Source organism: Salmo trutta, chromosome 19 (genome assembly GCF_901001165.1).
Source record: "Salmo trutta chromosome 19, fSalTru1.1, whole genome shotgun sequence".
Classification (NCBI taxonomy): Eukaryota; Metazoa; Chordata; class Actinopteri; order Salmoniformes; family Salmonidae; genus Salmo; species Salmo trutta.
Genome location: NC_042975.1, coordinates 49,873,652 through 49,888,645, shown reverse-complemented (window position 1 = coordinate 49,888,645; position 14,994 = coordinate 49,873,652). Strand labels below are relative to the sequence as shown.

Here is a 14,994-nt window from a genome sequence, read left to right as displayed (position 1 = left end):
CATTTAAACTGGGACAACCATTTCAGTAACCGGTGTAATAAATCGAACTAATTGATTGGATTAGTTAGAAAAATGTATGTTATTTATCTTAGTGCAGCATAAGATAAATCAATCAATCAATGTACATGCAAAAACCCATATGGTACAAATGTGCCTTTTTAGGGTGCCACCCCAGTGACAAAGCCATTAGTTCCTTTTAGGTGGCAAAAATGCATCATTGTACCTTATGGTGGGTATTGAGGTTATTGAAGGCACACTAAATATGTTTGTACTCTGGGAAACAGAAAGGTACCTTCACAACCTATACCCCTTTTTTTGAGAGTGAGTGTGATGATTGTACCTTTATATTCAAAATATTTTATCTTTATCTCCAAAATGTACCCTAAACAGTACCGCGTAAGATCATAATGTGTACCTCTGAAGGTACAATATGTGTATTTTAATATAGTTTGAGAAACAGACGCCTCACAAGTCAAATCAAATTAAATCAAATGTTATTAGTCACATGCGCCGAATACAACATGTGTAGACTTTACAGTGAAATGCTTATTTACGAGCCCCTAACCAACAGCAGTTTCAAAAAAATACGGATAAGAATAAGAGATAAAAATAACAAGTACTTAAAAAGCAGCAGTAAAATAACAATAGCGAGAATATATACAAGGGGGTACCGATACAGTCAATGTGTTGTGGCACCGGCTAGTTGAGGTAGTATGTACATGTAGGTAGAGTTATTAAAGTGACTGTGAATAGATGACAACAGAGAGTAGCAGTGGTGTAAAGAGTGGGTGAGGGGGGCACTGCAAATAGTCTATGTAGCCATTTGACTAGACGTTCATAAGTCTTATGACTTGGGGGTAGAAGCTGTTTAGAAGCCTCTTGGACAGCTTGCCGTGCGGTAGCAGAGAGAAGAGTCTATGACTAGGGTGGCTGGAGTCTTTGACAACTTTTAGGGGCTTCCTCTGACACCGCCTGGTATACAAGTCCTGTATGGTAGGAAGCTTGGCCCCAGTGATGTACTGGGCTGTTCACACTACCCTCTGTAGTGCCTTGCGGTCGGTGGCCGAGCAGTTGCCATACCAGGCAGTGATGCAACCAATCAGGATGCTCTCGATGTTGCAGCTGTAGAACCTTTTGAGGATCTGAGGACCCATGCTAAATCTTTTCAGTCTCCTGAGGGGGAATAGGTTTTGTCGTACCCTCTTCATGACTGTCTTGGTGCGCTTGGACCATGTTAGTTTGTTGGTGATGTGATCATCAAGGAACTTGAAGCTCTCAACCTGTTCCACTGCAGCCCCGTCGATGAGAATGGGGGCATGCTAGGTCCTCTTTTTCCTGTAGTCCACAATCATCTTTGTCTTGATCACGTTGAGGGAGAGGTTGTTGTCCTGGCACCACACAGCCAGGTCTTTGACCTCCTCCCTATAGGCTGTCTCATCGTTGTCGGTGATCAGGCCACCACTATGTCATCTGCAAATGTAATGATGGTGTTGGAGTCGTGCCTGGTCGTGCAGTCATGAGTGAACAGGGAGTACAGGAGGGGGCTGATCACGCACCCATGAGGGGCCCCTGTGTTGAGGATCAGCGTGGCAGATGTGATGTTACCTACCCTTACCACCTGGGGGCGGCCCGTCAGGAAGTCCAGGATCCAGTTGCAGAGGGAGGTGTTTAGTCCCAGGGTCCTTAGCTTATTGATGAGCTTTGAGGGCACTATGGTGTTGAACGCTGAGCTGTAGTCAATGAATAGCATTCTCACATAGGTGTTCCTTTTGTCCAGGTGGGAAAGGGCAGTGTAGAGTGCAATAGAGATTGCATCATCTGTGGATCTGTTGGGGTGGTATACACATTGGAGTGGGTCTAGGGTTTCTGGGATGATGTGAGCCATGACCAGCCTTTCAAAGCACTTCATGGCTACAGACGTGAGTGCTACGGGTCGGTAGACATTTAGGCAGGTTACCTTAGTGTTCTTGGGCACAGGGACTATGGTGGTCTGCTTAAAACATGTTGGTATTACAGACTCGGACAGGGAGAGGTTGAAAATGTCAGTGAAGACACATGCCAGTTGGTCAGCGCATTCTCGCAGTACACGTCCTGGTAATCCGTCTGGTCCTGCGGCCTTGTGAATGTTGACCTGTTTAAAGGTCTTACTCACATCAGCTGCGGAGAGCGTGATCACACAGTCTTTCGGAACAGCTGGTGCTCTCATGCATGTTTCAGTGTTATTTGCCTCAAAGCGAGCATAGAAGAAGTTTAGCTCGTCTGGTAGGCTTGTGTCACTGGGCAGCTCTCGGCTGTGCTTCCCTTTGTAGTCTGTAATGGATTGCAAGCCCTGCCACATCCAACGAGCGTCAGAGCCGGTGTAGTACGATTTGATCTTAGTCCTGTATTGAAGCTTTGCCTGTTTGATGGTTCATCGGAGGGCATAGCGGGATTTCTTATAAGCTTCCGGGTTAGAGTCCCACTCCTTGAAAGCGGCAGCTCTAGCTTTTAGCTCAGTGCGGATGCTGCCTGTAGTCCATGGCTTCTGGTTGGGGTATGTACGTACAGTCACTGTGGGGACGATGTCATCGATGCACTTATTGATGAAGCCAATAACTGATGTGGTGTACTCCTCAATGCCATCAGAGGAATCCCGGAAGATATTCCAGCCTGTGTTAGCAAAACAGTCCTCAACTGGCAGCTTCATTAAATAGTACCCGCAAAACACCAGTCTCAACGTCAATAGTGAAGAGGTGACTCAGGGATGCTGGCCTTCTAGGCAGAGTTGCAAAGAAAAATCCATATCTCAGACTGGCCAATAAAAAGAAAAGATGAAGATGGGCAAAAGAACACAAGACACTGGACAGAGGAACTCTGCCTAGAAGGCCAGCATCCCAGAGTCGCCTCTTCACTGTTGACATTGAGACTGGTGTTTTGCGGTTCCTATTTAATGAAGCTGCCAATTAAGGACTTGTGAGGCGTCTGTTTCTCAAACTAGACACTCTAATGCACTTGTCCTCTTGCTCAGTTGTGCACCAGGGCCTGACACTCCTCTTTCTATTCTGGTTAGAGCCAGTTTGCGCTGTTCTGTGACGGAGTAGTACACAGCGTTGTACTAGATCTTCAGTTTCTTGGCAATTTCTCGCATGGAATAGCCTTCATTTCTCAGAACAAGAATAGACTGGCGAGTTTCAGAAGAAAGTCCTTTATTTCTGGCAATTTGAGCCTGTAATCGAACCCACAAATGCTGATGCTCCAGATACTCAACTAGTCTAAAGAAGGACAGCTTTATTGCTTCTTTAATCAGGACAACAGTTTTCAGCTGTGGTAACATAATTGCAAAAGGGTTTTCTAATGATGAATTAGCCTTTTCAAATGATAAACTTGGATTAGCTAACACAACGTCCCATTGGAACACAGGAGTGATGGTCGCTGATAATGGGCCTCTGTATGCCTACGTAGATATTCATTAAAAATCAGCCGTTTCCAGCTTCAATAATAATTTACAACATTAACAATGTCAACACTGTATTTCTGATTAATTTGATGTTATTTTAATGGACAGAAAATGGGCTTTTCTTTCAAAAACAAGGACATTTCTAAGTGACCCCAAACTTTTGAACTGTGGTGTACATGTATAATGGTACATGTGGAAATAAGAAATGTAGATATTTTTACCTGTCGTCCAGGAGGACCCATTTGTCCCTGTGTAAAGAGGAAACATTATCAGAATGATGTGGGCCAAATGCAATAATTATTATTATAATGCATGGTATTTATATAGTGCTTTTCAAGGACCCAAGTTGCTTTACAATTATATAAAAGAAAAACAAGAAACAAAAATCTAAAACAATACCAGCCTAACCAGAAAGAAAAAGAAACATGAAACAAAGTGTTGGGAGTAGGGCTCAAGGAAAGGGAATACTGTGATGTGGTGTGTGTGTGGGAGAGAGTGTTGGTGTTTGTGCACCTTATTATATCAGAAATACAAAATCATCTTTGAAACATAGGCTACCTCTAATCCATCAGTTCCATCTCGACCAGGCGGACCCTGTGAAGGAAACCTCAAGCTTTATAAAACATCAACAAGTAAAGATGGACCAAAGTGAAGAGTGGGGCAATTCAATTGATCATCCACTAGATGGCATTATTTATACAAATACAACAAATGTTCTCGAGTAAATTAGTGAAGCTTTTCTGTTGCATCGACTGAGACGGTATTTTTGCTAATTATAACAATTTACATTTACAGAGCAAAACAACACAACAAAATGCAAAGAAAAACAATAATAGCAATTATTGTCCAGCTCTAGTGAGCTATTGGTTTTAGAAGTGGGGGGGGCATAATTATTATTATTATCAAGACAACTTGTAGAGTTCATGCTCCAATGAATTGAGACTGTTCTGAGGGCAAAACGGGGGGTCTGAGAATGAATCCCTGGTAATCACTGGAGTCAATGCAAAACTAGTTATCAGGATGACTGTCTGCCCTGTCTTGCTCTCACCGCCACATGTGCGGAGAAGATGACAAGACAAGGCAGACCCACCGCCGGTTGCTGTCCTCTCCTCTAGCTCCTAACGAGGTGGGTTCAGTACGCTAAGATAATCATAATTAGAGAGACAACAACAGGAAATGACCTCGCTGCTTGTTGACCTTGAAACATCTGCTGGCAATATGGAGAGCGGTGTTATTGACCTCATCTCAGAGCTGTCCTGGCTGGAATGAATCAGATTATCTTTCATTCAGTAGGAAAGCTACATGAACTGAGTGAAAGGAAATGAATGGTTGGCTTTGTGTACTGAACTACTCTTCATTTTACTGATTAACGATGTCTGAGTTCCCCTCTATCAACTTGAATCACCAGAAAAGGCCAACTGAGCTGAGGATCCTTTCATTATCTCTCCTACCACCATATGCTGGCCTATGCTGGTCAATGCTAGTCTGATGCTGGTCAAGCTGGTCTTACACGCATGGTCTAGCTGGTCTGACCAGCATGGTCTAGCTGGTTATGCTGGCATACCAGCCTTTGCTGTATTTTGGACACTGGTGACAGCATAAGCTAAAGCAAAACCAGCATCAAGTCACAATATGCTGGCTTGCAAAGTGATGTTTAAATCCTATTGGAATCTGACCAGAGTTGATACCCACAATCGGTATTGAGAATCACTGCCAGGGTTAGAAAGATTAATGAATGAGACTATCTAAACTGTAACAACCATTTCAGTAGTTTAGAAAAATTGACAGTACCAGTCAAATGTTTGGACACAGCTACTCATTCAAGGGTTTTTCTTTATTTTTACTATTTTCTACATCGTAGAATAGTGAAGACATTGACATTATGAAATAACAGATATGGAATCGTGTATTAACCAAAAAATATCAGGAATCAAGGTAAGACCCAAGAGCAGACTGTGTGAAGTAACAATGTTTATTGTAATCACAGGGGCAGGCAAATGACAGGTCAAGGAAGGCAGGGGTCGATAATCCAGAGTAGGAGCAAAGGTACAGGATGGCAGGCAGGCTCAGGGACAGGCAGAGCTCAGTAATCCAGAGGTGGAGCAAAGGTGGGTAGAGTGGTCAGGCGGGCGAGTAAAGGGTCAGGACAGGCAAGGGTCAAAAACCAGGAGGATGAGAAAACGAAAGGCTGGGAAAAGACAGGCACTGACAGGACGAACGCTGGTAAGCTTGACCTACAAGACTAACTGGCAACAGACAAACAGAAAACACAGGTATAAGTACGCTGGGGATAATGGGGAAGATGGGCGACACCTGGAGGTGTCACCCAAGCACAAAAACAGGTGAAACAGATCAGGGCGTGACAAAAAAGTGTTAAACAAATCAAAATATATTTTATATTTGAGATTCTTCAAAGTAGCCACCCTTTGCCTTGATGAAAGCTTTGCACATTCTTGGCATTCTCTCAACCAGCTTCATGAGGTAGTCACCAGTGGTGGAAGAAAGTACTCAATTGTCATACTTGAGTAAAAGTAAAGATACCGTAATAGAAAAAGTAAATTTTTTCCTTTAGGAATGTGGTGAAGTAAAAGCAAAAGTTAGCAAAAATATAAATAGTAAAGTAAAGTTCAGTTACCTCCAAAAAACTACTTAATTAACCTCTCTTGGGTAGGGGGCAGTATTTTGACGTCCGGATGAAAAGCGTGCCAGTAGTAAACTGCCTGCTACTCAAGCCCAGAAGCTAAGATATGCATATGATTAGTAGATTTGGATAGAACACATTCTGAAGTTTCGAAAAACTGTTTGAATGATGTCTGTGTGTATAACAGAACTCATTTGGCAGGCAAAAACCTGAGAAACAAATCCAACCAGGAAGTTTGGAAATCTGAGGTTTGTAGTTTTTCAAGTGATTGCCTATCTAATATACAGTGTCTGTGGGGTCGTTTTGCACATCCTAAGGCTTCCACTAGATGTCAACAGTCTTTAGAACGTTGTTTCATGCTTCTACTGTGAATGGGGAGAGAATAAGAGCTCTTGGAATCAGATCACTGAGAAAATGACATGAGCTCAATCACGCGCACTCCCGTGAGAGTTAGGTGTGTTCCTTTTCATTTCTGAAGACAAAGGAATCGTCCGGTTGGAATTTTATGGAAGATTTATGATAAAAACATCCTAAAGATTGATTCTATACATCGTTTGACATGTTTCTACGAACTGTAATAGAACTTTTTTGACTTTTCGTCTGAACTTACTGTGCGAGCATAGTGCATTTGGATTACTCGACTGAACGGCCGAACAAAAAGGAGGTATTTGGACATAAATATGGACTTTATCGAAACAAACATTCATTTATTGTGGAACTGGGATTCCTGGGAGTGCATTCCGATGAAGATCATCAAAGGTAAATGAATATTTATGATGCTATTTGTGACTTCTGTTGACTCCAAAATGGCAGGTATCTGTATGGCTTGTTTTGATGTCTGAGCACTGTACTCAGATTATTTCAAAGTTTGCTTTTGCCGTAAAGCTTTTTTGAAATCTGACACAGCGGTTGCATTAAGAAGTTTATCTATAATTCTGTGCATAACACTTGTATCTTTTATCAAAGTTTATGAGTATTTCTGTAAATTGATGTGCTCATTCACCTGAGGTTTTGGAGGCAAAACATTTCTGAACATTACACGCCAATGTCAAATGGGGTTTTTGGATATAAATATGAGCTTTATCGAGAAAAACATACATGTATTGTGTAACATGAAGTCCTATGAGTGCCATCTGATGAAGATCAGATGTTTCTGTTCTGTTTTTTGTGACGCCTCTCCTTGCTTGGAAAATGGCTGTGAGGTTTTTCTTGTCTAGGTGAGGTCCTAAAATAATCTAATGCTATGCTTTCACCATAAAGCCTTTTTTAAATCGGACACTGTAGTTGGATTAATGAGAAGATTATCTTTAAAATGGTGTATAATACTTGTATGTGTGAGAAATTTGAATTATGAGAATTTTGTTGTTTTGAATTTGGCGCTCTGCTATTTCACTGGCTGTTGGCGAGGTGGGATGCTACCGTCCCACATATCCTAGAGAGGTTTAAGTAGTACTTTAAAGTATTTTTACTTAAGTACTTTACACCACTGGTAGTCACCTGGAATGCATTTCAATTAACAGGTGTGCCTTATTTAAAAGTGAATTTGTGGAATTTCTTTCCTTCTTCATGCGTTTGAGCAAATCAGCTGTGTTGTGACAAGGTAGCCCTATTTGGTAAAATACCAAGTTCATATTATGGCAAGAACAACTCAAATAATTAAAGAGAAACAACAGTCAAGTCAAGGGTATCTGTCACAGATTATGTCGTGGTGTTGTAGAGAGGACCAAAATGCAGCAGAGTTGTGGATACTCATTTTCTTTTAATTCAAAAAAAGAGGAGTAAGGTATCCACTGGGAAAACAATACACTAAATGATACTCACGACAGGACCAGTCTCACAGGCATACAAAAACGCAGTGCAAGAACAAATACCCACAAAACCAAGTGACAAACATACTCCTACATATATGACTCCCAATCAGGAACAACGATCCCCAGCTGTTCCTGATCAGGAGTCACAAGACCAACACAGAACATTCACACACACAAGACTGCCACGTCCTGACCCCAAAACTACTACAACAGCTCCATCTGCTGGTCAGGACGTGACAGTATCAAGGCAAAGGGTGGCTACTTTGAAGAATCTGAAATCTAAAATATATATTTTGATTTGTTAAACACTTTTCTTTGGTTACTACATGATTCCATATTTGTTATTTCATAGTTTTGATGTCTTCACTATTATCCTACAATGTAGAAAATAGTGAAAATAAAGAAAAACCCTTCAATGAGTAGGTGTGTCCAAACTTTTGATTGGTACTGTATGTTATTTATCTTTGCATAGCCTAACATAACAATTCGGATTATTTGGGAGCCCACCTCACTTGGGATTTGAACTCACAACCTCTCGGTCACAGGCGTTGCACCCACTCCTGCAGCCCCCTCCCCCTGCACATGTATGGTCACAGTTTTATCTTGATTTGATGTGTTTTAGATTTTAAAGAAATGGTTTTATGTGAGCAATAACTTTAATTACTTTGATTTCATTATTGGAGTCCTCCAGGTTTATGCATTAATATTCCCTGAAAGGTTTTGGTACCACTAGGTGGAACCAGCAGATCTGTTGGTTTGTGGCCTTTACACTGGTGATCATGACCTCACTTCCTCATTCTATTTACGGAACCTTTTCTGAAACCAGTCAATTTTCTCTTTTCTCATAATTAATAATTAAAGTAGCATGTTTCGCTAACTATTTCATGGGTCGTGTGACGTTTAAGGGGTATTTGTTAGTTGTTTTTCTCCAAGATAGAAAATGCTAAGTCTCCCCATTATAGGATTTAACATGGAATATAATCAAATTGGGATTAAATCAGCTTGATCCCTTCTGTCGAAGATGCTTGGAACTTATTTTTTATATTTTCAGTGGTATTGTTAGCAAGCACGCCCCCATAAAGAAAATTTGAATTAAAAACAGGTTCAGCCCCTGGTTCGACTGTGATCTGGCATAGTTACGCCATCTCAACAACACCATTTGGCGAAAAGCTTGGAAAATAAATACTCTGATTATTTGTTGTTCAGGCAAATGATAATTAAGTGCACTCAGGCTATCCGGAAGGCCAAAGTTAGTTACTATAAGGAGCAGTTCTCTCTCTGTGGGTCTAACACCAACAAGTTCTGGAAAACTGTGAAAAACCTGGAGAATAAACCCTCCTCCTCACAGCTGCCCTTAATGTTGATGATGTGGTTGTTACTGACAGGCAGTGTATGGCTGGGCTCTTTAATCACCACTTAATTAAGTCAGGAATTCCTATTTGACACAGCTACGCCTCCTTGGCTGTCCAACACTTCCTTATCTCCCAGCCCTTCTAACATGCTAACCACACCGCCCGTGTTGTGCACGCGAGCTTTGCAAAATAAATGCACACATACGTTATTCAATAATTTTATCCAAACTGCTCGCGCGCAACAACGAGCGTCTGCGTAGCCAGACGCTAAAATAGAACTTGGTTCTGTTTTTGATGCTTGACGGGCTGCAAGTCCCGCCTCTCCCATCTCCTCATTTATTTTTAGGGGCATATACCCACGTGGGTGATTGAAATATGAACTAAGATCCACACTCCAGTCCAGTTGGTGGTGGTAATGCACCTTAAAGTTGGTTGCCAACTGCCATATAAAGTCCACAGAAGAAGAACAAGACTGAAGGAGGAGAGATTACTAGAAACTAACTAGGTACAGAACACACGATTTTATGTGACTCAGAATGGGTCAACATTCTACAAAGATCCAGGGGAAAAAAGGCCCTTGTGCATTTCAGGTAAAATAACAACCCAATGTTTATATCTAAGCAGGACAAATTAGTTAGCAACATCAAGCTAGGTAGCTAAATGTCCATCAATGTTTCACATGTTTCGAACTGTCCCCAAATTAATATAGTTGGTTCAGAGTATGTTTTGATATTTCAACCTGCGTGTCCTGTTCGCATCTGGTGTGGATGGACAGAATCAACATGCGCGCGATCGCGCATGCGCTTGGCCAATCTAGTCAGCATGTAATGCTCCTGCCCCACTACACAGCTTCTCCCTACAGGTGGTCACTGAGTCTAAGGTATTAAAGGAGCTCCTTCAACATGAACCACAAAAACCATCTAGGTCAGATGGTTTAGATCCTTTCTTCTTTAAAGTTGCTGCCCCTATCATCGCCGAGCCTGTCTCTCCTCTCTGGGGAGGTTCCCATTGCTTGGAAGGCAGCCACGGTGCGTCCTATATTTACAGGGGGAAATCAAGCTGATCGTGACTGTTAAAGGCCAATTTCTATCTTGCCATGTTAATCAAAAGAGCTGGAAAAACTTGTCAATAATCAACTGACTGGCTTTCTTGATGTCTATAGTATTCTCTCTGAAATGCAATCTGGTTTCCGCTCAGGATATGGATGTGTCACTTAAAGGTCCTAAATGATGTCACCACTGCCCTTAAATCTAAGCAATGTTGTGCTGCTTTTTTATTGACTTGGCCAAAGCTTTTGATACGGTAGACCATTGTCACCCTCGTCGTACGAACTGGAAGCATACTCGGACCAACGTGCAGCGTGTTCTGGGTTCCACATATTTTATTTAAGTGAAACGCACAAAACAATAAAGAATAAACGAAACATGACTAAGTGGTACACAAAATAATATCCCACAAACACAGGTGAGAAAAATGCTACCTAAATATGATCCCCAATTAGAGACAGCGATTCCCAGCTGCCTCTAATTGGTAATCATACAAATCACCAACAGAGAAATAATAAACTAGAACCCCAGATAGAAATAATAAACTAGAATACCCCCAGTCACACCCTGACCTACTACACCATAGAGAAACAAGGGCTCTCTATGGTCAGGGCGTGACAACCATTTCATTCTTGTGGGTCGGCTAAGGAGTATAAGTGTCTCTGAGGGGTCTTTGGCCTGGTTTGCTAACTATCTATCTCAAAGAGTGCAATGTCTAAAGTCAGAACATCTGCTGTGTCAACCACTGCCTGTCGCCAAGGGAGTACCCCAAGGCTCGATCATAGGTCCCACTCTCTTCTTAATTTACATCAACAACATAGTTTAAGCAGTAGTGCAATAGAGAAAGTATTCAGACACCTTCCCTTTTTCCACATTTTGTTACAATACATATTTCAATTAAATGTTTTCCTCATCAGTCCAAACACAATACCCCATAATGACGACGCAAAATAGGTTTTTAGAAATGTATTCAAATGTATTAAAAATAAAAATATACCTTTTTACAAAAGTATTCAGACCCTTTGCTATGAGACTCAAAATTGAGCTGAGGTGCATCTTGTTACCATTTTTCATCCTTGACATATATTTACAACAGAATTGGAGTCCACCTGTGCTAAATTTGATTGATTGGACATGATTTGGAAAGGCACACACCTGACTATATAAGGTCCCATAGATGACAGTGCATGTCAGAGCAAAAACCAAGAAGGAATTGTCCGTAGAGCTCCGAGACAGGATTGTCTCAAGTCACAGATCTGGGGAAGGTTACCAAAACATTTCTGCAGCATTGAAGGTCCCCAATAACACAGTGGCATACATCATTCTTAAATGGAAGAAGTTTGGAACCACCAAGACTCTTCATAGAGCTGGAAACCCGGCCAAACTTAGCAATCGGGAGAGAAGAGCCTTGCTCAGGGAGGTGACCAAGAACCCGATGGTCACTCTGACAGAGTTCCAGAGTTCCTCTGTGGAGATGGGAAAACCTTCCAGAAGGACAACCATCTCTGCAGTACTCCAACAATCAGGCCTTTATGGTAGAGTGGCCAGACGGAAGCCACCCCTCAGCAAAAGGCCCATGACAGCCCGCTTGAAGTTTTCAAAAGGCACCTAAAGAACTCTCAGACCATGAGAAACAATATTCTCTGGTCTGATGAAACCAAGATTGAACTCTTTGGCCTGAATGCCAAGCGTCACGTCTGGAGGAAATCTGGTACCATCCCTACGGTGAAGCATGGTGGTGGCAGCATCATGCTGTGGGGATGTTTTTCAGTGGCAGGGACTGGGAGACTAGTCAGTATCGAGGGAAAGATAAACGGAGCAAAGTATACAGAGATCCATGATGAAAACCTGCTCCAGAGCTCTCAGGACCTCAGACTGGTGCAAAGGTTCACCTTCCAACAAGACAACGACCCTAAACACACAGCCAAGAAAACGCAGGAGTGGTTTCGGGACAAGGCTCTGAATGTCATTGAATGGCCCAGCCAGAGCCCGGACTTGAACCCGATCAAACATCTCTGGAGAGACCTGAAAATAGCTGTGCAGCGACGCTCCCCATCCAACCTGACAGAGCTTGAGAGTGAAAATAATCTGCAGAAAATAATGGGTGAAACTCTGCAAATACAGATGTGATAGCTTGTAGCGTCATACCCAAGAAGTCTCGAGGCTGTAATCTCTGGCAAAGTTGCTTTAACAAAGTACTGAGTAAAGTGTCTGAATTCTTATTTAAAAATTTGCAAAACTTCCTAAAAACCTGTTTTTGCTTTGTCATTATGGGATATTGTGTGTAGATTGATGAGGGGGGAAAAACAATTTAATCCATTATAGAATAAGGCTGTAACATAACAAAATGTGGAAAAAGTCAAGGGGTCTGAATACTTTCCGAATGCACTGTATATGCAGAGTCTTATACTCAGCTGGCCGCTCACCAAATTGTATGTTAAAAGCTCTACAACAAAGCTTTCTTAGTGTCCAACAAGTTCTCTGCCCTTAACCTTGTTCTGAACACCTCCAAAACAAAAGCCATGTGGTTCGGTAAGAAGAATGTATATACTTATATGTTGCACTTTTGAATCCTTGTAGTTAGATGTTTTAATTTATCGTAATTAATGGTAAGAAAGCTCGCTAGCTAGCATCATGCTAAGTGCTAGTTTAGCACTAGCTATATGCTACCTTTGTGAAGCTAGCCACAATAAGGATTAGCCACACTAGTGGAATTTGCATCTCGCCTTCAAAATAAAAGTTGAAAGTGGTTCAAACTGATACAAATCATGGAATCATGTCATATTTGCATTAGATAATGCTGACCAAGGTCAGAATGCTGTTATATAAATTCAACAAAAGACAATAATTAGTTAATATGTCACAAAAAAAGTACATATATGTTGAAATTGCACTGTGGATGTTTTAGACTTTAGAATTTTATTGGGGGAGACTTATATGATGGGCTGCAGTGGAGCAGGTTGAGAGCTTCAAGTTCCTTGGTGTCCACATCACCAACAAACTATCATGGTCCAAACACACCAAGACAGTCGTGAAGAGTGCATGACAAAGCCTATTCCTCCTCAGGAGTCTGAAAAGATTTGGCATGGGTCCTCAGATCCTCAAAAAGTTGTACAGCTGCACCATCGAGATCATCCTGACTGGTTGCATCACTGCCTGGTATGGCAACTGCTCGGCCTCTGACTGAAAGGCACTACAGAGGGTAGTGCGTACGGCCCAGTACATCACTGGGGCCAAGCTTCCTGCCATCCAGGACCTCTATACCAGGCGGTGTCAGAGGAAGGCCATGAAATTCCCAAACACTCCAGCCACCCTAGTCATAGACTGTTCTCTCTGCTACCGCACGGCAAGCGGTACCGGAGCGCCAAGTCTAGTAGTTTCAAAAGACTTCTTAACAGCTTCTACCCCCAAGCCATAAGACTCCTGAACAGCTAATCAAATGGCTACCCAGACTATTTGCATTTCACCCCCCCCCCCCTCTTTAACGCTGCTGCTACTCTCTGTTATTATCTATGCATAGTCACTTTAACTCTACCTACATGTACATATTACCTCAAATACCTCGACTAACCGGTGCCCCCGCACATTGACTCTGCACCGGTACACCCTGTGTATAGCCTCGCTATTGTTATTTTACTGCTGCTCTTTAATTATTTGTTAGCTATTTTTTACTTATCTATTTTTACTTAACACTTATTTTTTCTTAAAACTGCGTTGTTGGTTAAAGGCTTGTAAGTAAGAATTTCACTGTAAGGTCTACTACACCTGTTGTATTCGGATTTGATTATATGCACTTTACAGCCTTATCTTGGGTCCATGAATTGGTGTATCAGCCCAATCGGTGACACCCACAGATTACAATTCTAAAGAGTTTACACAAATATCAGTTGAAGCTCATATTATGGAACTTTAACTGTGGGAAATCACCTCACTATTATTTACATTCACATTGCAATGTACAGCCTTACCCCATTTCACGGACCCAAGATCCATAGGTATCAGCCTACTCAGTGACATCCACAGAACACAACTGTTAAGATCTAGCAAAATGATTAGCGTCGTAACACTTATTGCGGGACCCTGAAACCGGTGTGAAATGAGCCACATTAGCTCACCAGTCAACCTACGTTGTACAGAACATTCATATTGCAATGTATAGCCTTACCCCATTTCGTGGACCCAAAATCCATAGGTATCAGCCTACTTGGGAAACCCCACAGATTACAATTCTGAAGAGTTTACACAAAGATTAGCATTGTAGCTAATATTCATGGACCAAGATCCATAGGTAAGGCTGTACAATGCAATATGAATGTCAATGCACAATGGGCTGTATAGTGAGGCGATTTCCCACCGTTAAAGTTCCCTTATATGAGCTAAAATGATTAGAATTGTAATCTGTGCATGTCACAGAGTAGGTGGATACCCCCATTCCATGGGTCCAAGGTCCATAAATAAGGATGTAGGCTGGAGGCTGGTCTCTAGTGAAAAAAACAACAAAGGGTGGTCTCCAGCGAAAACAAAGTCTGGTCTCCAGACCATGCTAGTTCATGCTGGGCTTTTTTCAGAGGGGAGTGAGATAAATCAATCAAAGTGATTTTTTAAGCCCTTTTGACATCAGTTTTTGTTCCAATGTGCTTTACAGATACTCAGCCAAAAAAAACAAAGAGCAAGCAATGCAAAGGCAGAAGCACAGTGGCTGGAAAAC

General features: G+C 41.9%; 1 protein-coding gene across 10 annotated transcripts in view; it reads right to left on the bottom strand.

Moving 5' to 3' along the window:
* Window positions 1–14,994, bottom strand: part of LOC115154907 (collagen alpha-1(XXIII) chain) — a 142,888-nt gene that overhangs the window by 15,730 nt on the left and 112,164 nt on the right. For all 10 annotated transcript variants that reach the window (XM_029701608.1, XM_029701609.1, XM_029701613.1 and 7 more), the window contains 2 exons: window positions 3,995–4,030; window positions 3,658–3,684 (listed from right to left, as the gene is read on the bottom strand). In XM_029701608.1, coding sequence (XP_029557468.1) covers window positions 3,658–3,684; window positions 3,995–4,030 — 63 coding nt within the window. The remainder of the gene's footprint in view (window positions 1–3,657; window positions 3,685–3,994; window positions 4,031–14,994) is intronic.